Source organism: Poecile atricapillus, chromosome 27, assembly GCF_030490865.1.
Source record: "Poecile atricapillus isolate bPoeAtr1 chromosome 27, bPoeAtr1.hap1, whole genome shotgun sequence".
In the NCBI taxonomy this organism is placed as follows: domain Eukaryota; kingdom Metazoa; phylum Chordata; class Aves; order Passeriformes; family Paridae; genus Poecile; species Poecile atricapillus.
Genome location: NC_081275.1, coordinates 1,707,502 through 1,727,891, shown reverse-complemented (window position 1 = coordinate 1,727,891; position 20,390 = coordinate 1,707,502). Strand labels below are relative to the sequence as shown.

At 54.0% G+C, this 20,390-nt stretch overlaps 1 protein-coding gene across 1 annotated transcript; it reads right to left on the bottom strand.

Annotated features, from left to right (window-relative positions):
- Nucleotides 1-50: 50 nt before the first annotated feature.
- Nucleotides 51-19,437, bottom strand: SOCS7 (suppressor of cytokine signaling 7). Its single transcript, XM_058858132.1, has 10 exons — nt 18,479-19,437; nt 13,181-13,245; nt 11,443-11,547; nt 8,627-8,728; nt 5,970-6,100; nt 4,793-4,961; nt 3,907-4,035; nt 2,936-3,071; nt 1,988-2,130; nt 51-765 (listed from the first exon to the last, which is right to left on the bottom strand). Exons 1-9 carry the CDS (start codon nt 19,300-19,302, stop codon nt 2,010-2,012), a joined length of 1,782 nt encoding a protein of 593 aa, XP_058714115.1. The 5' UTR covers nt 19,303-19,437; the 3' UTR covers nt 51-765; nt 1,988-2,009.
- Nucleotides 19,438-20,390: the final 953 nt, after the last annotated feature.

Genomic DNA, 20,390 nt, shown 5'->3' with positions numbered 1-20,390 from the left:
CCAGGGGTTTATTCCCAAGGGTTTATTCCCAGGAGATTATTCCTGAGTGTTATTCCTATGGGTTATTCCCAGGGATTATTCCCAGGGGTTATTCCCAGGGATTATCCCGAGGGTTATTCCCATGGGTTATTCCCGTGGGTTATTCCCAAGGGTTATTCCCAGGGGTTATTCCCAGGGGTTTATTCCCAAGGGTTATTCCCAGGGATTATTCCCGAGGGTTATTCCCAGGGATTATTCCCGAGGGTTATTCCATCCCTCTGGCTCCGTTTGCAGCTCTCCAGTGAGGATCAAAGCCTTGCCACGACGCCTCGGAGCAGATGGATCTTCCCAGAGAATTCCCCCTTTTTCTTCTTCCTCCCTCTCCCCCAACCTTGAAAATCCCAAGGCGGGATCAGAAAATCCAGCGGGATCAGAAAATCCAGCGGGATCAGTTTTTTTCCTCATGCTGAAAATCAGGGAAAAATCAAAAATCAAAAAAAAAAAATCCCAAAAATCCAGAGACATCCAAACGTAAAACTTCCAGGAAAAGTCGGGAATAGTGCCGTGACATTCTTTGTTCCGCGAGGATCCCGCGGGGCCGGGCTCGGTTCCCCCAGGATTCCTTTTCCCGGGAGCCGGGGCTCCGGATCCTGCTCTGCTGGGTTTCCTGGGAATGCTGGGTTTCCCGGGAATGCTGGGCCCTCTCCTCCAGGGAAAAGAGCAGGAGCAGCAGCAGCAGGAGCTCGGCCTCCTCCCCAGCACGGCAGGAGGGCAACAACCAAATTCCTGCCAGGAAAAAACACCGGGAATCGGGATCAGACGGGATTGGGGCCTGGAGGAGAGCGGGAATGGGAATGGGAATGAGGGAGGAGCAGGAGGGTTCTCCTGAGGAAAGATGGGAATGGTGAAAGGGAGGGAATCCTGTTCCCTTTCCCAAGGAAAGTTGGGAATGGTAGAACACGAAACCTTGTTCTCCTCTCCAGGGAAAGTTTGGGAATGGTAAAAGGGCGGGAATCCACTCCCATTCCCAAGGGAAAAAGACCAGGAAGCCTTGATCTCCTTCCCAAGGAAAACTGGGAATGGTGGAACACCAGGAAATCCTGTTCCCCCTCCCAAGGAAAACCGGGAATGGTACAAGGCCAAGCAATCCTGTTGTTCCCTTTCCCAAAGAAAAGCTGGGAACGATGGAAGAGCCCGGAGTGAGCAGCCATGGCTCCTCCAGGGGGAACAGCAGGACACGGGATTGATCCTGGGATGAGGCACCATTCCCTCATTTCTGAGCATTCCAAACCATTCCCAGATCATTCCTGACCATCCCAGGCCACTCCAGACCATTCCCAGACCATTCCCGATCCATTCCCAGACCATCCTGGACCATTCCCAACCATCCCCAAACCATCCCAGACCACTCCAGACCATTCCTGACCATTCCCAAACCATCCTGGACCATTCCCAAACCATCCTGGACCATTCCCAGACCATCCTGGACCATTCCCAGACCATCCCTGATCATTCCCAGAAAATTCCTGACCATCCCTGAGCATTCCCACACCACTCCAGACCATTCCTGACCATCCCACACCATTCCCACACCATTCCTGCCCATTCCCAACCATTCCCACACCATTCCAAACCATTCCCACACCATTCCAAACCATTCCCACACCATTCCTGCCCATTCCCAACCATTCCCACACCATTCCAAACCATTCCCACACCATTCCAAACCATTTCCACACCATTCCTGCCCATTCCCAACCATTCCCACACCATTCCCACATAATTCCCACATCATTCCCACATCATTCCCGACCATTCCCGACCATTCCTGACCATTCCCGGCCATTCCCGCCCATTCCCGGCCATTCCCACACCATCCCACACCATTCCTGTATTATTCCCACACATTCTCAACCATTCCTACCCATTCCTTCCCATTCCTAACCATTCCAAAACCATTCCCAACCATTCCCAGCCATTCCCGCACCATTCCCGGCCATTCCCGCACCGTCAGTGCCGGGGCGGCTCCGCTACGTGGAGGATTCCGGCTCCTGCCTGTGTCGGGAGATGAGCTGGGCCTCCTTGAGGGACAGGTACTGCTCCTCCTGCGGGTCGTAGTAGTAGAACTTGCGGATGTAGGAGATCAGGGGCCTGGAAAAACAGCGGGAAGAGCTGGATCCCTGAGCCAACATTCCCAAAACACAACCAGAGCTTCTTCCATGGAAAAACATTGGGAAGAGATGGATCCCTGAGCCAACATTCCCAAAACACAACCAGAGCCTCTTCCATGGAAAAACATTGGGAAGAGACGGATCCCTGAGCCAACATTCCCAGAGCACAACCAGAGCTTCTTCCATGGAAAAACACTGGGAAGAGCTGGAGCCAACACCCTTCCGACATTTCCAAAACACAACCAGAGCTTCTTCCATGGAAAATCATCGGGAAGAGATGGATCCCTGAGCCACATCCCCACCGAAATTCCCAAAATACAACCAGAGCTTCTTCCATGGAAAAACACCGGGAAGAGCTGGATCCCTGAGCCACAGCTCCATTGAAATTCCCAAAATATAACCAGAGCTTCTTCCATGGAAAAACACCGGGAAGAGCTGGATCCCTGAGCCACATCCCCATTGAAATTCCCAAAATACAACCAGAGCTTCTTCCATGGAAAAACATCGGGAAGAGCTGGATCCCTGAGCCACGGCCCCTCCGACATTCCCAACCCTTCCAGCACCTCCACGGGAATTTCGGAGCTGCTTCCCAAAGCTCCAGCACAGCAGGGAACTCCTCATTCCCAAACCCCTCAGAATTCCCACCGCATCCCAAAACCCCACGGAACGCCAATCCCGCTATCCCCAAAGCCGGGAAAGCCAATCATTCCCTCCCGGATCTGCGCTCCCAGATTCCCATGGAGGGAATTCCATGGATTCATCCACGAGGGAACAGCGGGACTCACTTGGGCAGCGGGAGCTCGGGAATGTGGTCGATCCGGACCAGCTGCCGGATGCGGAAGCGGCAAAGGTGCTGCAGGGATTTGACGTTGCTGAACCTGGAGACGGGATACAGGAGCTGGACGGGCGTCGGAGGGAGACCTTGGAATTTTGGGGGGAAAAAAGGAGATTTTGGAGATCAGGATTAGGCTGGAAAAAAAGGGGGAAACGTTGGAGGGAAGGGTTGCGTCGGAAAGGAAGCGCCGCCGATTCCGAAGGGAAAGGGAATGAGGAGATCTTTAAGGCTGGGATCCATCAGGAACGATGGAATTCTTGATTGTGGGATGGAATTCCATGGAATTGTGGAATGGGTTGGGAGGGGCTGCAAAGCTCAGCCGGTCCCACCCCGCGATTTCCAGTCCCGGATGGCTCCAACCTGGCCGAGTCCAAGGAATTTTTGGAATTATTTTCCCGTTTTTCCAGGGGCACACACAGGGAAACGAGCTCTGGGATGGGAAATTCCCCCCAGGCTTGCAGGGACAGCCCAGAAAACTCGGAATCTTGGGGTAGAGCAGCAGCTGATCCCAGAAAAAAATGAACCATGCCCAGGCTTACCTGGAATCCTGGAAAATCCCATCCAGGTTCACCTGGATCACAGGAAAATCCCATTCCCTAAAACCCTGGGAATTGCTATCCAGGCTCACCTGGAACCCTGGGAAATCCCATTCCCTGGGACCTTGAAAAATCCCATTCCAAGGCTCATGTGGAACGCTGGAAAATCCCATTCCCATTCCCAGGTTCACTTGGAAACCTGGAAAATCCCATTCCCATTCCTAGGTTCACCTGGGATCCTGGAAAATCCCATTCCCATTCCCAGGTTCACCTGGAACCCCGGAAAATCCCATTCCCATTCCCAGGTTCACCTGGGATCCTGGAAAATCCCATTCCCATTCCCAGGTTCACCTGGGATCCTGGAAAATGCCATTCCCAGGCTCACCTGGCACGCGGGAGCGCAGGAAGTAGAGGAATTTGCCGTTCTTGGAATGCATGATCGCCCGCTTGATGAACTCCACCACGGACTGGCAGCGATCCTCGAACTTGGGGTGGCACCACAGGCTGAAGGTCCCTGCCAGGGACAGCATTCCCGTTATCCCAGGGATTTTTGGGAATGCCATCCCAGATCCAGGAATGCCATCCCAGATCCGGGAATGCCATCCTGGGTTCCCTCCTCCTGGATCCGGGAATGCCATCCCAGATCTGGGAATGCCATCCTGGGTTCCCTCCTCCTGGATCCGGGAATGCCATCCCAGATCCGGGAATGCCATCCCAGATCCGGGAATGCCATCCTGGGTTCCCTCACCTTGGATCCGGGAATGCCATCCCAGATCCAGGAATGCCATCCCGGATTCCCTCCTCTCAGATCCAGGAATGCCATCCTGGATCCGGGAATGCCATCCTGGATTCCCTCACCTCGGATCCAGGAATGCCATCCCAGATTCCCTCCTCCCGGTTCCGGGAATGCCATCCCGGCTCCGGGAATGCCATCCCGAACTCCCTCACCTCGGATCCAGGAATGCCATCCCAGATCTTGGAATGCCATCCCGGTTTCCTCACCCTGGATCCAGGAATGCCATCCCAGATCCAGGAATGCCATCCCAGCTCCGGGAATGCCATCCCAGATCCAGGAATGCCATCCCAGCTCCGGGAATGCCATCCCAGCTCCGGGAATGCCATCCCAGCTCCAGGAATGCCATCCCCGCTCCGGGAATGCCATCCCAGCTCCGGGAATGCCATCCCCACTCCGGGAATGCCATCCCGGGTTCCTCACCCTGGATCCAGGAATGCCATCCCAGCTCCGGGAATGCCCATCCCGGGTTCCTCACCTCGGTAGTGCTCCATGCGGGTGTGGTGGGTGATGCCCTGCGAGCGGAAGCTCAGGCTCAGGATGTAGCGCGGGTCGGAGCTGTCGCGCACCAGGAAGGATCCGTCGGGTTTTCCCTTCAGCTTCATCTCCGCGTCCTCCCAGTTCATGGGGCCCCAGTACCAGCCGCACTGGGAACGGGGAGAGGCAGCTGGGAACGGCGGATCCCCAGGGAATTCCCTTGGGAATGGGTGATTCCCGAGGGAACAACGATTCCCTCGGGAATTCCCATGGGAATGGGCGATTCCCTTGGCGATTCCCTTGGGAACAGAAATTCCCTTGGGAATTCCCGTGGGGAATCCCAGAAGGGCCGGATTCCCAAATCCCAATCCTGGAGGGGCCAGATTCCCAAATCCTGAGGGACCAGATTCCCAAATCCCAAGCCCTGAGGGTCTGAATTCCCAAATCCCAAACCCTGAGGTGCCAGATTCCCAAATCCCAAATCCTGGAGGGGCCAGATTCCCAAATCCTGAGGGTCTGGATTCCCAAATCCCAAATCCTGGAGGGGCCAGATTCCCAAATCCTGAGGGTCTGGATTCCCAAATCCCAAATCCTGGAGGGGCCAGATTCCCAAATCCTGAGGGACCAGATTCCCAAATCCCAAGCCCTGAGGGTCTGAATTCCCAAATCCCAAACCCTGAGGAGCCAGATTCCCAAATCCCAAATCCTGGAGGGGCCAGATTCCCAAATCCTGAGGGACCAGATTCCCAAATCCCAAGGCTGAGGGTCTGAATTCCCAAATCCCAAACCCTGAGGGTCTGAATTCCCAAATCCCAAATCCTGGAGGGGCCAGATTCCCAAATCCAAAGCCCTGAGGGGCCAGACTCCCAAATCCTGAGGTGCCAGATTCCCAAATCCCAGTCCTGGAGGGACCAGATTCCCAAATCCCAGTCCTGGAGGGGCCGTATTCCTGAATCCCAATCCTGGAGGGGCCGTATTCCCGAATCCCAATCCTGGAGGGACCAGATTCCCAAATCCCAATCCTGGAGGGACCAGATTCCCAAATCCCAATCGTGGAGGGACCAGATTCCCAAATCCCAATCCTGGAGGGACCAGATTCCCGAATCCCAAGCCCTGAGGGGCCGTATTCCCAAATCCCAACCCCGGATTCCCGGATTTTCCCCCCCGGGTGCCGGTACCTTCTCCAGCTCCCGGAGGCTGGCGGCGAAGCTGCTGGGGTCGGGCCGGGCCAGGGGACACTGCAGGTGGGGAGGGGGCGGCTGGCCCGGGGCCTCCGGGGGCCGCAGGGGCACGATCCGGGGAAAGGCGTCTGTGGGGACACACGGGGACACCGTCAGGGACAGGGACACACGGGGACAGCGTCAGGGACACACGGGAACACCGTCACTGTCACCCAGAGACACACGGGGACACTGTCAGGGACACACGGGGACACCGTCAGGGACAGGGACACAGGGGGACAGCGTCAGGGACAGGGACACAGGGGGACACTGTCACTGTCACCCAGAGACACACGGGGACACCATCAGGGACACAGGGGGACACCGTCAGGGACACACGGGGACACTGTCACTGTCACCCTGTCACCCAGAGACACACAGGGACACCGTCACTGTCACCCAGGGACACACGGGGACACTGTCAGGGACACACGGGGACACCGTCAGGGACAGGGACACAGGGGGACAGCGTCAGGGACAGGGACACACGGGGACAGCGTCAGGGACAGGGACACACGGGGACACTGCCACTGTCACCCAGACAGACACAGGGACACAGTCACTGTCACCCAGAGTGACACAGGCACACCGTCAGGGACAGGGACACACGGGGACACCATCAGAGACACCCAGACAGACATGGGGACACTGTCATTGTCACCCAGAGTGACACGGGGACACCGTCAGGGACACACGGGGACACATGGGGACACTGTCAAGGACACCGTCACTGTCACCCAGACAGACATGGGGACACTGTCAGGGACACATGGGGACACCGTCACTGTCACCCAGAGACACACAGGGACACCGTCAGGGACACACGGGGACACCGTCGCGGTCACCCAGAGAGACAGCTGGGGACACCATCACTGCCACCCAGACAGATATGGGGACACCATCAGGGACAGGGACAGCCGAGGACATCGTCACTGTCACCCAGAGAGAGACAGGGTCACTGTCACTGTCACTCACAGCCCGGGGTCACTGTCACTGTCACAGCCCAGGGTCACTGTCACTGTCACTCACAGCCCGGGGTCACTGTCACTGTCACAGCCCAGGGTCACTGTCACTGTCACCCAGAGCCACTGTCACTGTCACTGTCACAGCCCAAGGTCACTGTCACTGTCACCCAGAGCCACTGCCACCCCCAGGCCAGCCCCTCAGGAAGGAGGGGGACATGGGGTGACCCATGGGGGGACAATTCCTGCCAGGGGACACTTCGGGAAGTGACACCCAGCTCCAGCACCCCCAACTCCTCCTCCCTGCTGGAGGGAATCCCGGGAATCCCGGGAAAAGGGACAGGAATCCCGGGAAAAGGGACAGGAATCCTGGGAAAAGGGACAGAAATCCTGGGAAAAGGGACAGAAATCCCGGGAAAAGGGACAGAAATCCTGGGAAAAGGGACAGAAATCCCAGAAAAGGGACAGGAATCCCGGGAAAAGGGACAGGAATCCCAGGAAAGGGGACAGGAATCCCAGGAAAACGGGACAGGAATCCTGGGAAAAGGGACAGGAATCCCGGGAAAACGGGACAGGAATCCTGGGAAAAGGGACAGGAATCCTGGGAAAAGGGACAGGAATCTCGGGAAAAGGGACAGGAATCCCGGGAAAAGGGACAGAAATCCCAGGAAAAGGGACAGAAATCCCGGGAAAAGGGACAGAAATCCCGGGAAAAGGGACAGAAATCCCGGGAAAACGGGACAGGAATCCCGGGAAAACGGGACAGAAATCCCGGGAAAGGGGACAGGAATCCCGGGAAAAGGGACAGGAATCCCGGGAAAAAGGACAGAAATTCCAGGAAAACAGGACAGGCAAAGCTCTGTGGAGCTGGAGGAGCGCAAAGCAGAAGGGGAACGCACAGGAAAGTTCTTGGGAAGGATGGAATGTGCCTGGAATTCTGCTCTTCCCTGCCCTCGTTGTCAGGATGGGATAAACCCCAAAGGAACCGGGAAAAAACTGAGGAAAAAATTCCAATTTCCCTCAGCAAAACTCCCGAGGGAAAGCGGAGCCGGGACCTCCAGGAGCACAGGAAAAGCTCGGAGCAGAGCAGGGAGAAAACAAAACCACACACCCCATCCCCCCAAAAAATAAAAATAAAAATAAAAATAAAAATAAAAAATAAAAAATAAAAATAAAAATAAAATAAAAATAAAAATAAAAATAAAAATAAAAATAAAAAATAAAAATAAAAATAAAATAAAAATAAAAATAAAAATAAAAATAAAAATAAAATAAAAATAAAAATAAAAATAAAAATAAAAATAAAAATAAAATAAAAATAAAAATAAAAATAAAAATAAAAATAAAAATAAATAAAAATAAAATAAAAAATAAAAAAATAAAAAAAATAAAAATAAAATTAAAATTAAAAATAAAAATAAAAATAAAAATAAAAATAAAAATAAAATAAAAATAAAAATAAAAATAAAAATAAAAATAAAAATAAAAAATAAAATAAAAATAAAAAAATAAAAATAAAAATAAAAAATAAAATAAAAATAAAAATTAAAATTAAAATTAAAAAAAAAATAAAAATAAAATTTAAAAATTGGAGATTCCAGGAGGATTCCAGGAGGATTCCAGGAGGGAAAAGGCAGAGCTGGAAAAGCTGACCTGGGGCGTGGGGCGGAGGAGGAGGAGGCAGAGGGAAGGATTGCAGGGAAGAGCCCATCGGACCCACAAGCACAGCCGGAGGCAGCGTCCCACTGATATCATCTAGGAGAGAGCAGAGAGTCAGAAAAGAGGGAAAAAAGAGCCTGGAAAACAGGGAAAACAGCCCGGGAAAGCGGGAATGGGGAGGATGTGGGGATTCCCACGCCCCTTTGGGTGTTGCTGGAGGAGGGGGATGGTTTTTCCGGCTCTGGAGAGGGAATTTCGGGGATTTCAGGATTTGGGAGATGGGATGTGATCCTGGTTTTATCCTGTTCCTGCTCAGGGGAGCGGCCCAGGCTGGAGCAGCCTCGATTTTCCGGGAACAGGGAAAGGATCCGGCTGAGGTGGGAGATGGAAAAGGCTCCAAAGGAGCAGGAATGGGACAAAAACCGGGAAATTCCCAAAAGCATCAGGAATGGGACAAAACCAGGGAAAAGGCCCCAAAAACAGGAGGAATGGGACAAAACCAGGGAAAAAGGCCCCAAAAACAGGAGGAAAGTTCCCCCAAAAGCAGCAAGGATGGGAAAAAAGCAGAGGGAAAGACCCCAAAATCAACAGGAATGTGGAAAAAGCAGAGGGAAAATTCCCAAGGTTTCCAAGGACAATTCCCAGTTTCCCAAGGACATTCCCAGTTTCCCAAGGACATTCCCAGGTTCCCAAGGACAATTCCCAGTTTCCCAAGGACAATCCCAGTTTCCCAAGGCCATTCCCAGTTTCCCAAGGCCATTCCCAGTTTCCCAAGGACAATCCCAGTTTCCCAAGGACATTCCCAGGTTCCAAGGCCATTCCCAGTTTCCCAAGGACAATTCCCAGTTTCCCAAGGACAATTCCCAGTTTCCCAAGGCCATTCCCAGTTTCCCAAGGCCATTCTCAGTTTCCCAAGGACAATTCCCAGCATTCCAAGGACATTCCCAGTTTCCCAAGGACAATCCCAGTTTCCCAAGGACATTCCCAGTTTCCCAAGGCCATTCCCAGTTTCCCAAGGACAATTCCCAGTTTCCCAAGGACAATCCCCAGCATTCCAAGGACATTCCCAGTTTCCCAAGGACATTCCCAGGGTTCCAAGGACAACCCCAGTTTCCCAAGGACAATTCCCAGTTTCCCAAGGACATTCCCAGTTTCCCAAGGACAATTCCCAGTTTCCCAAGGACATTCCCAGTTTCCCAAGGCCATTCCCAGTTTCCCAAGGACATTCCCAGTTTCCCAAGGACAATTCCCAGTTTCCCAAGGACAATCCCCAGCATTCCAAGGACATTCCCAGTTTCCCAAGGACATTCCCAGGGTTCCAAGGACAACCCCAGTTTCCCAAGGACAATTCCCAGTTTCCCAAGGACATTCCCAGTTTCCCAAGGACAATTCCCAGTTTCCCAAGGACAATCCCAGTTTCCCAAGGACATTCCCAGTTTCCCAAGGCCATTCCCAGTTTCCCAAGGACATTCCCAGTTTCCCAAGGACATTCCCCAGCATTCCAAGGACAATTCCCAGTTTCCCAAGGACAATTCCCAGTTTCCCAAGGACAATCCCAGTTTCCCAAGGACAATCCCCAGCATTCCAAGGACAATTCCCAGTTTCCCAAGGACAATTCCCAGTTTCCCAAGGACAATCCCAGTTTCCCAAGGACAATCCCAGTTTCCCAAGGACAATTCCCAGTTTCCCAAGGACATTCCCAGTTTCCCAAAGACATTCCCCAGCATTCCAAGGACATTCCCAGTTTCCCAAGGACATTCCCAGTTTCCCAAGGACAATCCCCAGTTTCCCAAGGACATTCCCAGGTTCCAAGGCCATTCCCAGTTTCCCAAGGACAATCCCCAGTTTCCCAAGGACAATTCCCAGTTTCCCAAGGACATTCCCAGTTTCCCAAGGACATTCCCAATTTCCCAAGGACATTCCCAGTTTCCCAAGGACAATCCCCAGCATTCCAAGGCCATTCCCAGTTTCCCAAGGACAATTCCCAGTTTCCCAAGGACAATCCCAGTTTCCCAAGGACAATCCCCAGCATTCCAAGGACAATCCCCAGGGTTCCAAGGACAATTCCCAGTTTCCCAAGGCCATTCCCAGTTTCCCAAGGACATTCCCAGTTTCCCAAGGACAATTCCCAGCATTCCAAGGACAATTCCCAGTTTCCCAAGGCCATTCCCAGTTTCCCAAGGACATTCCCAGTTTCCCAAGGACAATCCCCAGCATTCCAAGGACAATTCCCAGGGTTCCAAGGACAATTCCCAGTTTCCCAAGGCCACTCCCAGTTTCCCAAGGACAATCCCCAGCATTCCAAGGCCATTCCCAGTTTCCCAAGGCCATTCCCAGTTTCCCAAGGACATTCCCAGTTTCCCAAGGACAATTCCCAGTTTCCCAAGGCCATTCCCAGTTTCCCAAGGACAATTCCCAGTTTCCCAAGGACAATCCCAGTTTCCCAAGGACAATTCCCAGGTTCCAAGGACATTCTCCAGGGGTCCAAGGACAATTCCCGGGGTTCCAAGGCCATTCCCAGTTTCCCAAGGCCATTCCCAGTTTCCCAAGGCCATTCCCAGTTTCCCAAGGCCATTCCCAGTTTCCCAAGGCCATTCCCAATTTCCCAAGGACATTCCCAGTTTCCCAAGGCCATTCCCAGTTTCCCAAGGCCATTCCCAGTTTCCCAAGGACAATCCCAGTTTCCCAAGGACAATCCCCAGTTTCCCAAGGACAATTCCCAGCATTCCAAGGACATTCCCAGTTTCCCAAGGCCATTCCCAGTTTCCCAAGGCCATTCCCAGTTTCCCAAGGCCATTCCCAGGCAGTACCGAGCAGGCTGAGGCTGCGGCGCGGCGGCGGCGGCGGCGTGGGCGGGTGAGGGGAGCTGAGTCCTCGCTGGGAAATGTCCACATCCACCAGTGACACCGTCTCACCTGGAACCGGAGATGGAAAAACCCCGGAGGAGCCGGGATCAGCCACTCCCCATCCCCAGAGTGAGGAAAAAAGCAGGAATTCCGCAGGGATTGGGAGCTTTTGATGCTTCCAAATCCAATTTTTCCATCTTTGGAGAGGCCTCGATCCCTGCCCAAAGCTCAGGGTGAGGGAATTTGCCCCAAGGATGGAGCATGGATGGGATGAGGGATTTTTTCCAGCATGGAATTCCCATTTTCCAGCAGAGCTGATCCCTTTGTGGATGTGAGGGATTTTTTCCAGCATGGAATTCCCATTTTCCAGCATGGAATTCCCACATCCAGCAGAGCTGATCCCTTTGTGGATGTGAGGGATTTTTTCCAGCATGGAATTCCCACATCCAGCAGAGCTGATCCATTTGTGGATGTGATCCCAGTCCAAAAGCCACCAAAAAATCCCCTTAAAAAAGGGGGATTTTCAACTTAATAAATTATACATGAAAATAATAATATGTGTATTTTATTTTTTACCTATTTACATTTTTATATTATATAGAAACATAATATGCAAATAATATAAATATATATTTTATATATTATATATAATATTATATAATATATATAAAAATACAAATATGTAAGTATAGATTTTTATTGATTTATATTTTATATTATCTTTAGATATAAATGTATAAATATAAATATATATTATTTATATTATATTTATATTGTATTATAGTATATTTATATTATATTATATTATATTATATTATATTATATTATATTATATTATATTATATTATATTATATTATATTATATTATATTATATTATATATTAAAATCCAAATATATAAGTATAGATTTTTATTGATTTCTATTTTATATCTATTTTATATTATATCTAGATATAAATATAAATATATAAATATAAATATGTTATATATATATTATATTTATATAATATATATTATATTAGTATTATATTATATTTATATTATATTATATTATATTATATTATATTATATTATATTATATTATATTATATTATATTATATTATATTATATTATATTATATATAAAAATCCAAATATATAAGTATAATATAAGTATAGATTTTTATTGATTTCTATTTTATATCTATTTTATATTATCTCTAGATATAAATATAAATATATAAATACAAATATATTATAAATATATAATATTTATATAATATATATTATATTAGTATTATATTTATATTATATTATATGAGTATTATATTTATATTATATTATATTACTATTATATTATATTATATTATACTATACTATATTATATTATACTATACTATACTATACTATATTATATTATATTATATTATATAACATTATATTACATTATATTACATTATATTATATTATGTTATATTATATTATATTATATTATATTATATTACATTATATTACATTACATTACATTATATTACATTACATTACATTATATTATATTATATTATATTATATTATATTATATTATATTATATTATATTATATTATATTATATTATATTATATTATATTATATTATATTATATTATATTATATTATATTATATTTATTTCTAATCCACAGCTCAACAAACCCCACAGTCCCAGCAGTCCCCCCCAGATCCTCACCTGTGAAGAGGGGGCTGAACACAACCGGGGAAAAGGCACTTTGTGTTCTGGTCAGTCTGTGTTTCCTGCGGGGAATGGAGGGAACAGCGTCAGGAGGGGTGAGGAGACCCAATCCCACCAGGAGAAACAACAGGAGAACCTTCTCCAACTGGGAGAACCTTCTCCAACTGGGAGAAACAACAGGAGAACCTTCTCCAACTGGGAGAACCTTCTCCAACTGGGAGAACCTTCTCTTCTCCACACAGGAGAACCTTCTCGAACTGGGAGAACCTTCTCCACACAGGAGAACCTTCTCAAGCCATGAGAACCTTCTCCCACCAGGAGATCCTTCAAGACAGGAGATCCTTCTCCCACCAGGAGAACCTCCTCAAGCCATGAGAACCTTCTCAAGCCATGAGAACCTTCTCCCACTACGAGAACCTTCTCCACACAGGAGAACCTTCTCAAGCCATGAGAACCTTCTCCAACCAGGAGATCCTTCAAGACAGGAGATCCTTCTCCAACCAGGAGAACCTCTTCCAGTCACGAGAACCTTCTCCAACCAGGAGAACCTTCAAGACAGGAGAAATTTCTCCAACCAGAACATCTTCCCGTCATGAGAACCTTCTCCAGACAGGAGAACCTTTTCCAGTCATGAGGACCTTCTCCTACTGGAAGAACCTTCTCCAACCATGAGAACCTTCTCCCACCAGGAGAACCTTCAAGACAGGAGAACCTTGTCCAACCAGAGAACTTTCTCCCACCAGGAGAGCCTTCTCCTGCCACGAGAACCTTCTCAAGCCCCAAGAACCTTCTCCTGCCATGAGAACCTTCTCCCACAACAAGAACCTTCAAGACAGGAGAACTTTCTCCTACCAGGAGAACCTTCTTCAACCACGAGAACCTTCTCCAACTGGGAGAGCCTTCTCAAGCCCCAAGAACCTTCTCCAGCCACGAGAACCTTTTCCAGACCACAAGAACCTTCTCCATCCTTCCCAGGACCTCCATCATCCACGCGTTTTTCCATCTCCTAATTAGGGCAGGGATCCCAAAATCCACCAAAAAAACTTTTCCATCCTCCCCTGAGGGATCCCAGGAGCGGAGCGGCCTTGAGGTGTGACCTGGTGCATCTCATGCAGGTTTGGGCTCTGAGATGACACAGGAACACCTCAAAAATGGACACCAGCAAGAAATAATGACAAATTTGGGTCCCCTCCTGTGCCCAACCTCGTCCTCTGCCCCAGAACCTCCTCTGAAGCACAAATTTCTCCCAAAAAGGAGCGGTTTTAGGAAAAAAAAGTTGGATTTGTGGTGACCACCAGATCCATGGAGACCACCAGATCCTTGGACTCATGAAGAACACAAGATCCATGGTGACCACCAGACTCCTGGACTCATGAGGACCACCAGATCCATGGATTCATGGGGACCACCAGACCCCTGGAGACCATCAGACCCTTGGACTCATGAAGACCACAAGATCCATGGATTCATGGGGACCACCAGACCCTTGGAGACCATCAGACCCTTGGACTCATGAAGACCACCAGACCCATAGTGACCACCAGACCCTTGGACTCATGGTGACCAACAGATCCATGGTGACCACCAGACTCCTGGGGACCACAAGATTCTTGGACTCATGAAGACCACAAGATCCTTGGTGACCACCAGCTCCATGGATTCATGGGAACCACCAGCTCCATGGTGACCACCAGACCCTTGGACTCATGAAGACCACAAGATCCATGGTGACCACCAGACTCCTGGACTCATGAGGACCACCAGATCCATGGATTCATGGGGACCACCAGATCCATGGAGACCACCAGATCCTTGGTGACCACCAGACCCTTGGACTCATGAAGACCACAAGATCCATGGATTCATGGGGACCACCAGACCCTTGGAGACCATCAGACCCTTGGACTCATGGGGACCACCAGACCCATGGTGACCACCAGACCCTTGGACTCATGGTGACCAACAGATCCATGGTGACCAACAGACTCCTGGGGACCACAAGATTCTTGGACTCATGAAGACCACAAGATCCTTGGTGACCACCAGCTCCATGGATTCATGGGAACCACAAGATCCATGGTGACCACCAGACCCTTGGACTCATGAAGACCACAAGATCCTTGGTGACCACCAGCTCCATGGATTCATGGGGACCACCAGATCCATGGAGACCACCAGATCCTTGGTGACTACCAGGTCCTTGGACTCATGAAGACCACAAGATTCATGGATTCATGGGAACCACCAGACCCTTGGACTCATGAAGACCACCAGATCCATAGTGACCACCAGACCCTTGGACTCATGGTGACCAACAGATCCACGGTGACCACCAGACTCCTGGGGACCACAAGATTCTTGGACTCATGAAGACCACAAGATCCTTGGTGACCACCAGACTCCTGGACTCATGAGGACCACCAGATCCATGGATTCATGGGGACCACCAGCTCCATGGTGACCACCAGACTCATGGACTCATGAGGACCACCAGCTCCATGGATTCATGGGGACCACCAGACCCTTGGAGACCATCAGACCCTTGGACTCACGAAGACCACCAGACCCATGGTGACCACCAGACCCTCGGACTCATGGGGACCACCAGACCCATAGTGACCACCAGACCCTTGGACTCACGAAGACCACCAGACCCATGGTGACCACCAGACCCTTGGACTCACGAAGACCACCAGACCCATGGTGACCACCAGACCCTCGGACTCATGGGGACCACCAGGTCCATCCCATACCCATGGGGGCCACAGGTCAGGAGGCAACGACTTCCAGCTCCCAGCAGAACCAAGGAAAAGTTCTGGTTCATCACCATCATCATCACCATCATCATCATCATCATCCCACCAGGACACGAGGAAGAAGGACCATTAATGATCCATCCCTCAATGCCAGGATGGGATTCCCAGAACCAGAGGCAGCAAAGTTCTGTCTGACCCACAGGAGCTGCTGCATGGGGCACCTTGAGGTAACCTTCATTAAAAACAGCCTAATTAGAGCAAGGAACTGCACAAGAACTGACCACCAAAGTGACCATCAAAGTGACCACCAAAGTGACCACCAAAGTGACCACCAAAGTGACCATCAAAGTGACCATCAAAGTGATCATCAAAGTGACCACCAAAGTGATCATCAAAGTGACCACCAAAGTGACCACCAAAGTGATCATCAAAGTGACCACCAAAGTGACCACCAAAGTGATCATCAAAGTGACCACCAAAGTGACCACCAAAGTGATCATCAAAGTGACCACCAAAGTGATCATCAAAGTGATCATCAAAGTGACCACCAAAGTGACCACCAAAGTGACCACCAAAGTGATCATCAAAGTGACCATCAAAGTGACCATCAAAGTGACCACCAGAGCAGAGAAGAGCAGGCAGCGATTCCCAGGTGTTTCCCTGCTCCCAGCACCGCTGGAATATTCCCAATCCCAAAGTTTTCTGTCGTTCCAGCCCTGGTTTGGGGCTGTTGGAGTCGTCTTGGCCAAGGAGCCGCTGTCTGAGGCTCCTCAGGAGCTCCAGAGAGGCCTCAGCACCCGCCCAGCTGCGGGGCTGGGAGCTGCCGGTCCCCACCCTCCCCTGCTTCAAAGAGGAGCTCATTTTGGGGTAATTTCATCCTCCTCGGGCTCTGAAGGGCGCTGTCCCCACACGCCGGGGCTGCAGGTCACGCCTGACCCCAGGTCAGCAGCTCCAGCCTGGAGAAAAACTTCCTGCTCATCCATCAGGAGGAGGAGGAGGAGGAGGAAGCACAGCCCGAAATCCCTGTGGAGGGTGAAGGAACCCCAAATTTGTGACCCCAAATCCATCCTTTATTCCCTGCTGCATGGACCTGGGTCTTCTCCTGGACTTCTCCCGGAGAAAGCTCAGCTCTGCAGCCGGGAATGTCATGGAAAAGAGGTTCCAGGAGCCTGGGAAGCAGCGACAGAGCAGGAGGTGATGGAACAGGGATGAGGGACAGCAGGGACATGAGGGACACCAAGAGATCCCAGGGTTTGTCCCCCCCATCCGAGCACTGATCCCTGTGGGAGATCTGAGCACCCACAGCACCAGAGCCTCGGGAAATCGCCCCTCAGTGCACGGGAGGTGACAGAACGCTGGTCCCCTGGGGACAGCAGTGTCACCAGAGGGGACAGGGGTGTCACCAGAGGGGACAGGGGTGTCACCAGAGGGGACAGTGCTGCCCCAGCAGCACCCCACCATCAGCCGTGGAATCCCAGAACCTGGAAAAACCCCCTGAGATCAGCCAGTCCAAGCTCCCACAGAACCCCACCGCGTCCCCAAGTGCCACATCCACACATTCCTGGACAATTCCGGGGATGGCGATTCCATGGGCAGCCTGTGCCGGTGCCTGAGCGCATTCTCCACCAACAAATCTCCCCCAAAATCCAACCTGAACCTCCCCTGGGCACAGCTTGAGTCACCGCATCCCTTGTTCCCCGGAGCAGAGCCCGACCCTCACCTGGCCGCACCTTCCTGGCAGAATTTGTGGAGCAAAAAGATCCCCCCGGAGCCTCCTCCTCCTCCTCCTCCTCCTCCCCAGGCTGAGCCCCCCCAGCCGCTCCTGACGGGACTGATGCTCCAAGCCCCGCTCCCGCTGCTGCTCCCAGAGGTTTTTCCGCCATCCCCGCCAGGGATGCAGGCCTGGAGCAGCGCGACCCTGCTCCGCCAGCCGCTCCCGGTCACCAGCGTCCCCGAGTGAGCCACGAGGCCTCGTCAAAGCGAGAGGTTTGATCGCCGCACGGGATGGTCCCGGTGCCATCCCCGCTGCCATCCTCGGTGCCATCCCCAGTGCCATCCCCGGTGCCATCCCCGGTGCCATCCCCGCTGCCGCTCCCGGTGCCATCCCCGGTGCCATCCCGGGTGCCAGCCCCGGTGCCATCCCCGGTGCCGCTCCCGGAGCCATTCCGGTGCCACCCCCGGTGCCATCCCCAGTGCCACCCCGGTGCCATCCCCAGTGCCACCCCGGGTGCCATCCCGGGTGCCATCCCCGGTGCCACCCCGGGTGCCATTCCCGGTACCATCCCCAGTGCCATCCCGGGTGCCATCCCCGGCTCCTGCTCCCGGTGCCATCCCGGTGCCACCCCCGGTGCCATCCCGGGTGCCATCCCCGGTGCCATCCCCAGTGCCATCCCCGGTGCCACCCCCGGTGCCATCCCCAGTGCCATCCCCGGTGCCACCGCCGGTGCCACCCCCGCTGCCATCCCCGCTGCCATCCCGGGTGCCATCCCCGCTGCCACCGCCGGTGCCATTCCCGGTGCCACTCCCGCTGTCCCCGTACCTGCCCGGCTCCTGCTCCCGGCCGCGGGCCCCGCTCACATCCGTCAGGCTCCCGGCCGAGGCGGCGGCGCTGGCGGCGTCCCCGGTGGCGGAGCCGCCGCTGCAGCTCTTGGTGCGGAAGAGGCGGCTGAGGCGGATGCGGAGCGAGCCCTTCCTGCCGCCGGTGCCGGTGCCCGCGGGCGGCGGCGATGGCCCGGGGGCTGCCGCTCTGCCGCCGGCGCGGGCGGCCCCGCGCCCGGGGGACCCCGGCTCGTCCTCGGAGCCGCTGCCGCCTTCATCGGGCTCCAGCGCCTCGAGCACCAGCAGCGCATCGCTGGTTTCCTCCCCGGCGGGCGGCCCCAGGCACGGGCAGGGGGTGCCCCCCGCGCCCGCCGCCCCCTTCCCCGCCAGCCCCGGCGGGCGCAGCCCCAGCGCCGCCAGCTGCAGCTCCAGCCCGCTCTGCGCCGCCGCTCCCCAGCCCGCCGCCGCTTTGGGCTCCAGAGCGCACCGGTGCCGCGGGCACAGCTCGGCCCCGCCGCCCCCCGGGACCCCCCCGCCCGCCGCCGCCGCCGCCGCCGCCGCCGCTGCCGCTGCCGGGCCGCAGTCCTCGCCGGGCCGGCCCTCGGCCGCCGCGTTGCGGAAAACCATCAGCTGCGGCCGCGGGCTGCGCAGCGCCGGCCCGGCCCCCGACAGCCGCCCCCCGCCGCCGCCGGGCCCCGCCGCACCGGCACCGGCACCGGCGCCGCCCGCCGCGCCCGCCTCCGGCCCGGTGCCATAGCCCAGCAGCCGGCTGAGCACCCGGTACGAGGCCGCGGCGGCCGCCGCCGCATCCCCGTCGCGCTGCATGGCTACGGCCGCCGCATGGCCCGCGGGGACCGGGACCGGGACCGGCACCGCACCGGGACCGGCGGCCGCCGCCGCCGCCCTCGCACGGCCGCGGCGTCCCCCCCCTCTAAAGCCACCGCCGCCGCCGCCGCCGCCCCGCCCCCGCGCTTCCGCCGCTGGCCGCGCCCCCCGGTGCCGGTCCCGCCTCTCCCGGTGGTTTTGGTCCCGCCCCGGTGTAGGCGCCGCGCCCCCGAACCCCCCCCGGCCGCACGTGGAGGGACCGCGGGGACGCGCACCGAGCACCGGGAGCCGCTCCGAGCACCCACCGGCGGCACCGGCACCCACGGGTGGCTCCGGTACCGGCGGAGGAACCTGCTCCGAGCACCGGGAGCCGCTCCGAGCCCTCAGTACCCACGGGCGGGACCGGTTCCGAACCCCGGCACCCGCGGGACGGGGGGGTCACGGATGGTGGGGCCGGAGGGCACCGAGGGCTCCCGGGCACTCAGCTCCAGCCGTGACCCACCGGACTCATCCCCCGCTCCGGGACCGGGGCATGCGGTGGGGGAAACTGAGGCACGGGCAGGCGGCGCTGCGTGCCGCCAGCCCTGCTCGGTTCTTGCCCGGTTCTGGCGGGCAGCGCGTCCCAACCGGAGCGGAGCGGACGGGGACCGGCTCTCCCCACGCTCCCCCGCGGGCTGGGGCTGGGGGAGGTCATCGTTGCTTAAAGCTGGAGCAAGGAAAGTGAGCACCCTCCCGTGCCTCAGTTTCCCCTCTGCACCCCGGCTCTGCTGCGCGGGACATCACACGTGGGGGGTGGGCTTCAGATCCTGCTCTTGCCCCCCACCCACCGCCCCCGGCCCCACAGGGACACCCCCCGTGGGTGCCACCCCCCATTCCCACCCCACGGCCGGGCACCGCGGGGTTGGATCCCGGGACCATACGGGGACCCCGCGGGCTCCCCGTTCCCCCCCGGCCGCCGCGGGCGCGCGGGGAGGGGGATCCGGGCAGGAAAATTCCCGTTCCCGTTGCCATGGCTTCCCATCAGGATGCTCTTGCATCACGGCCGGCCCGAGGGGCCGGAGCGCGGGGTCCCCTCGGGGTGCGGGGTC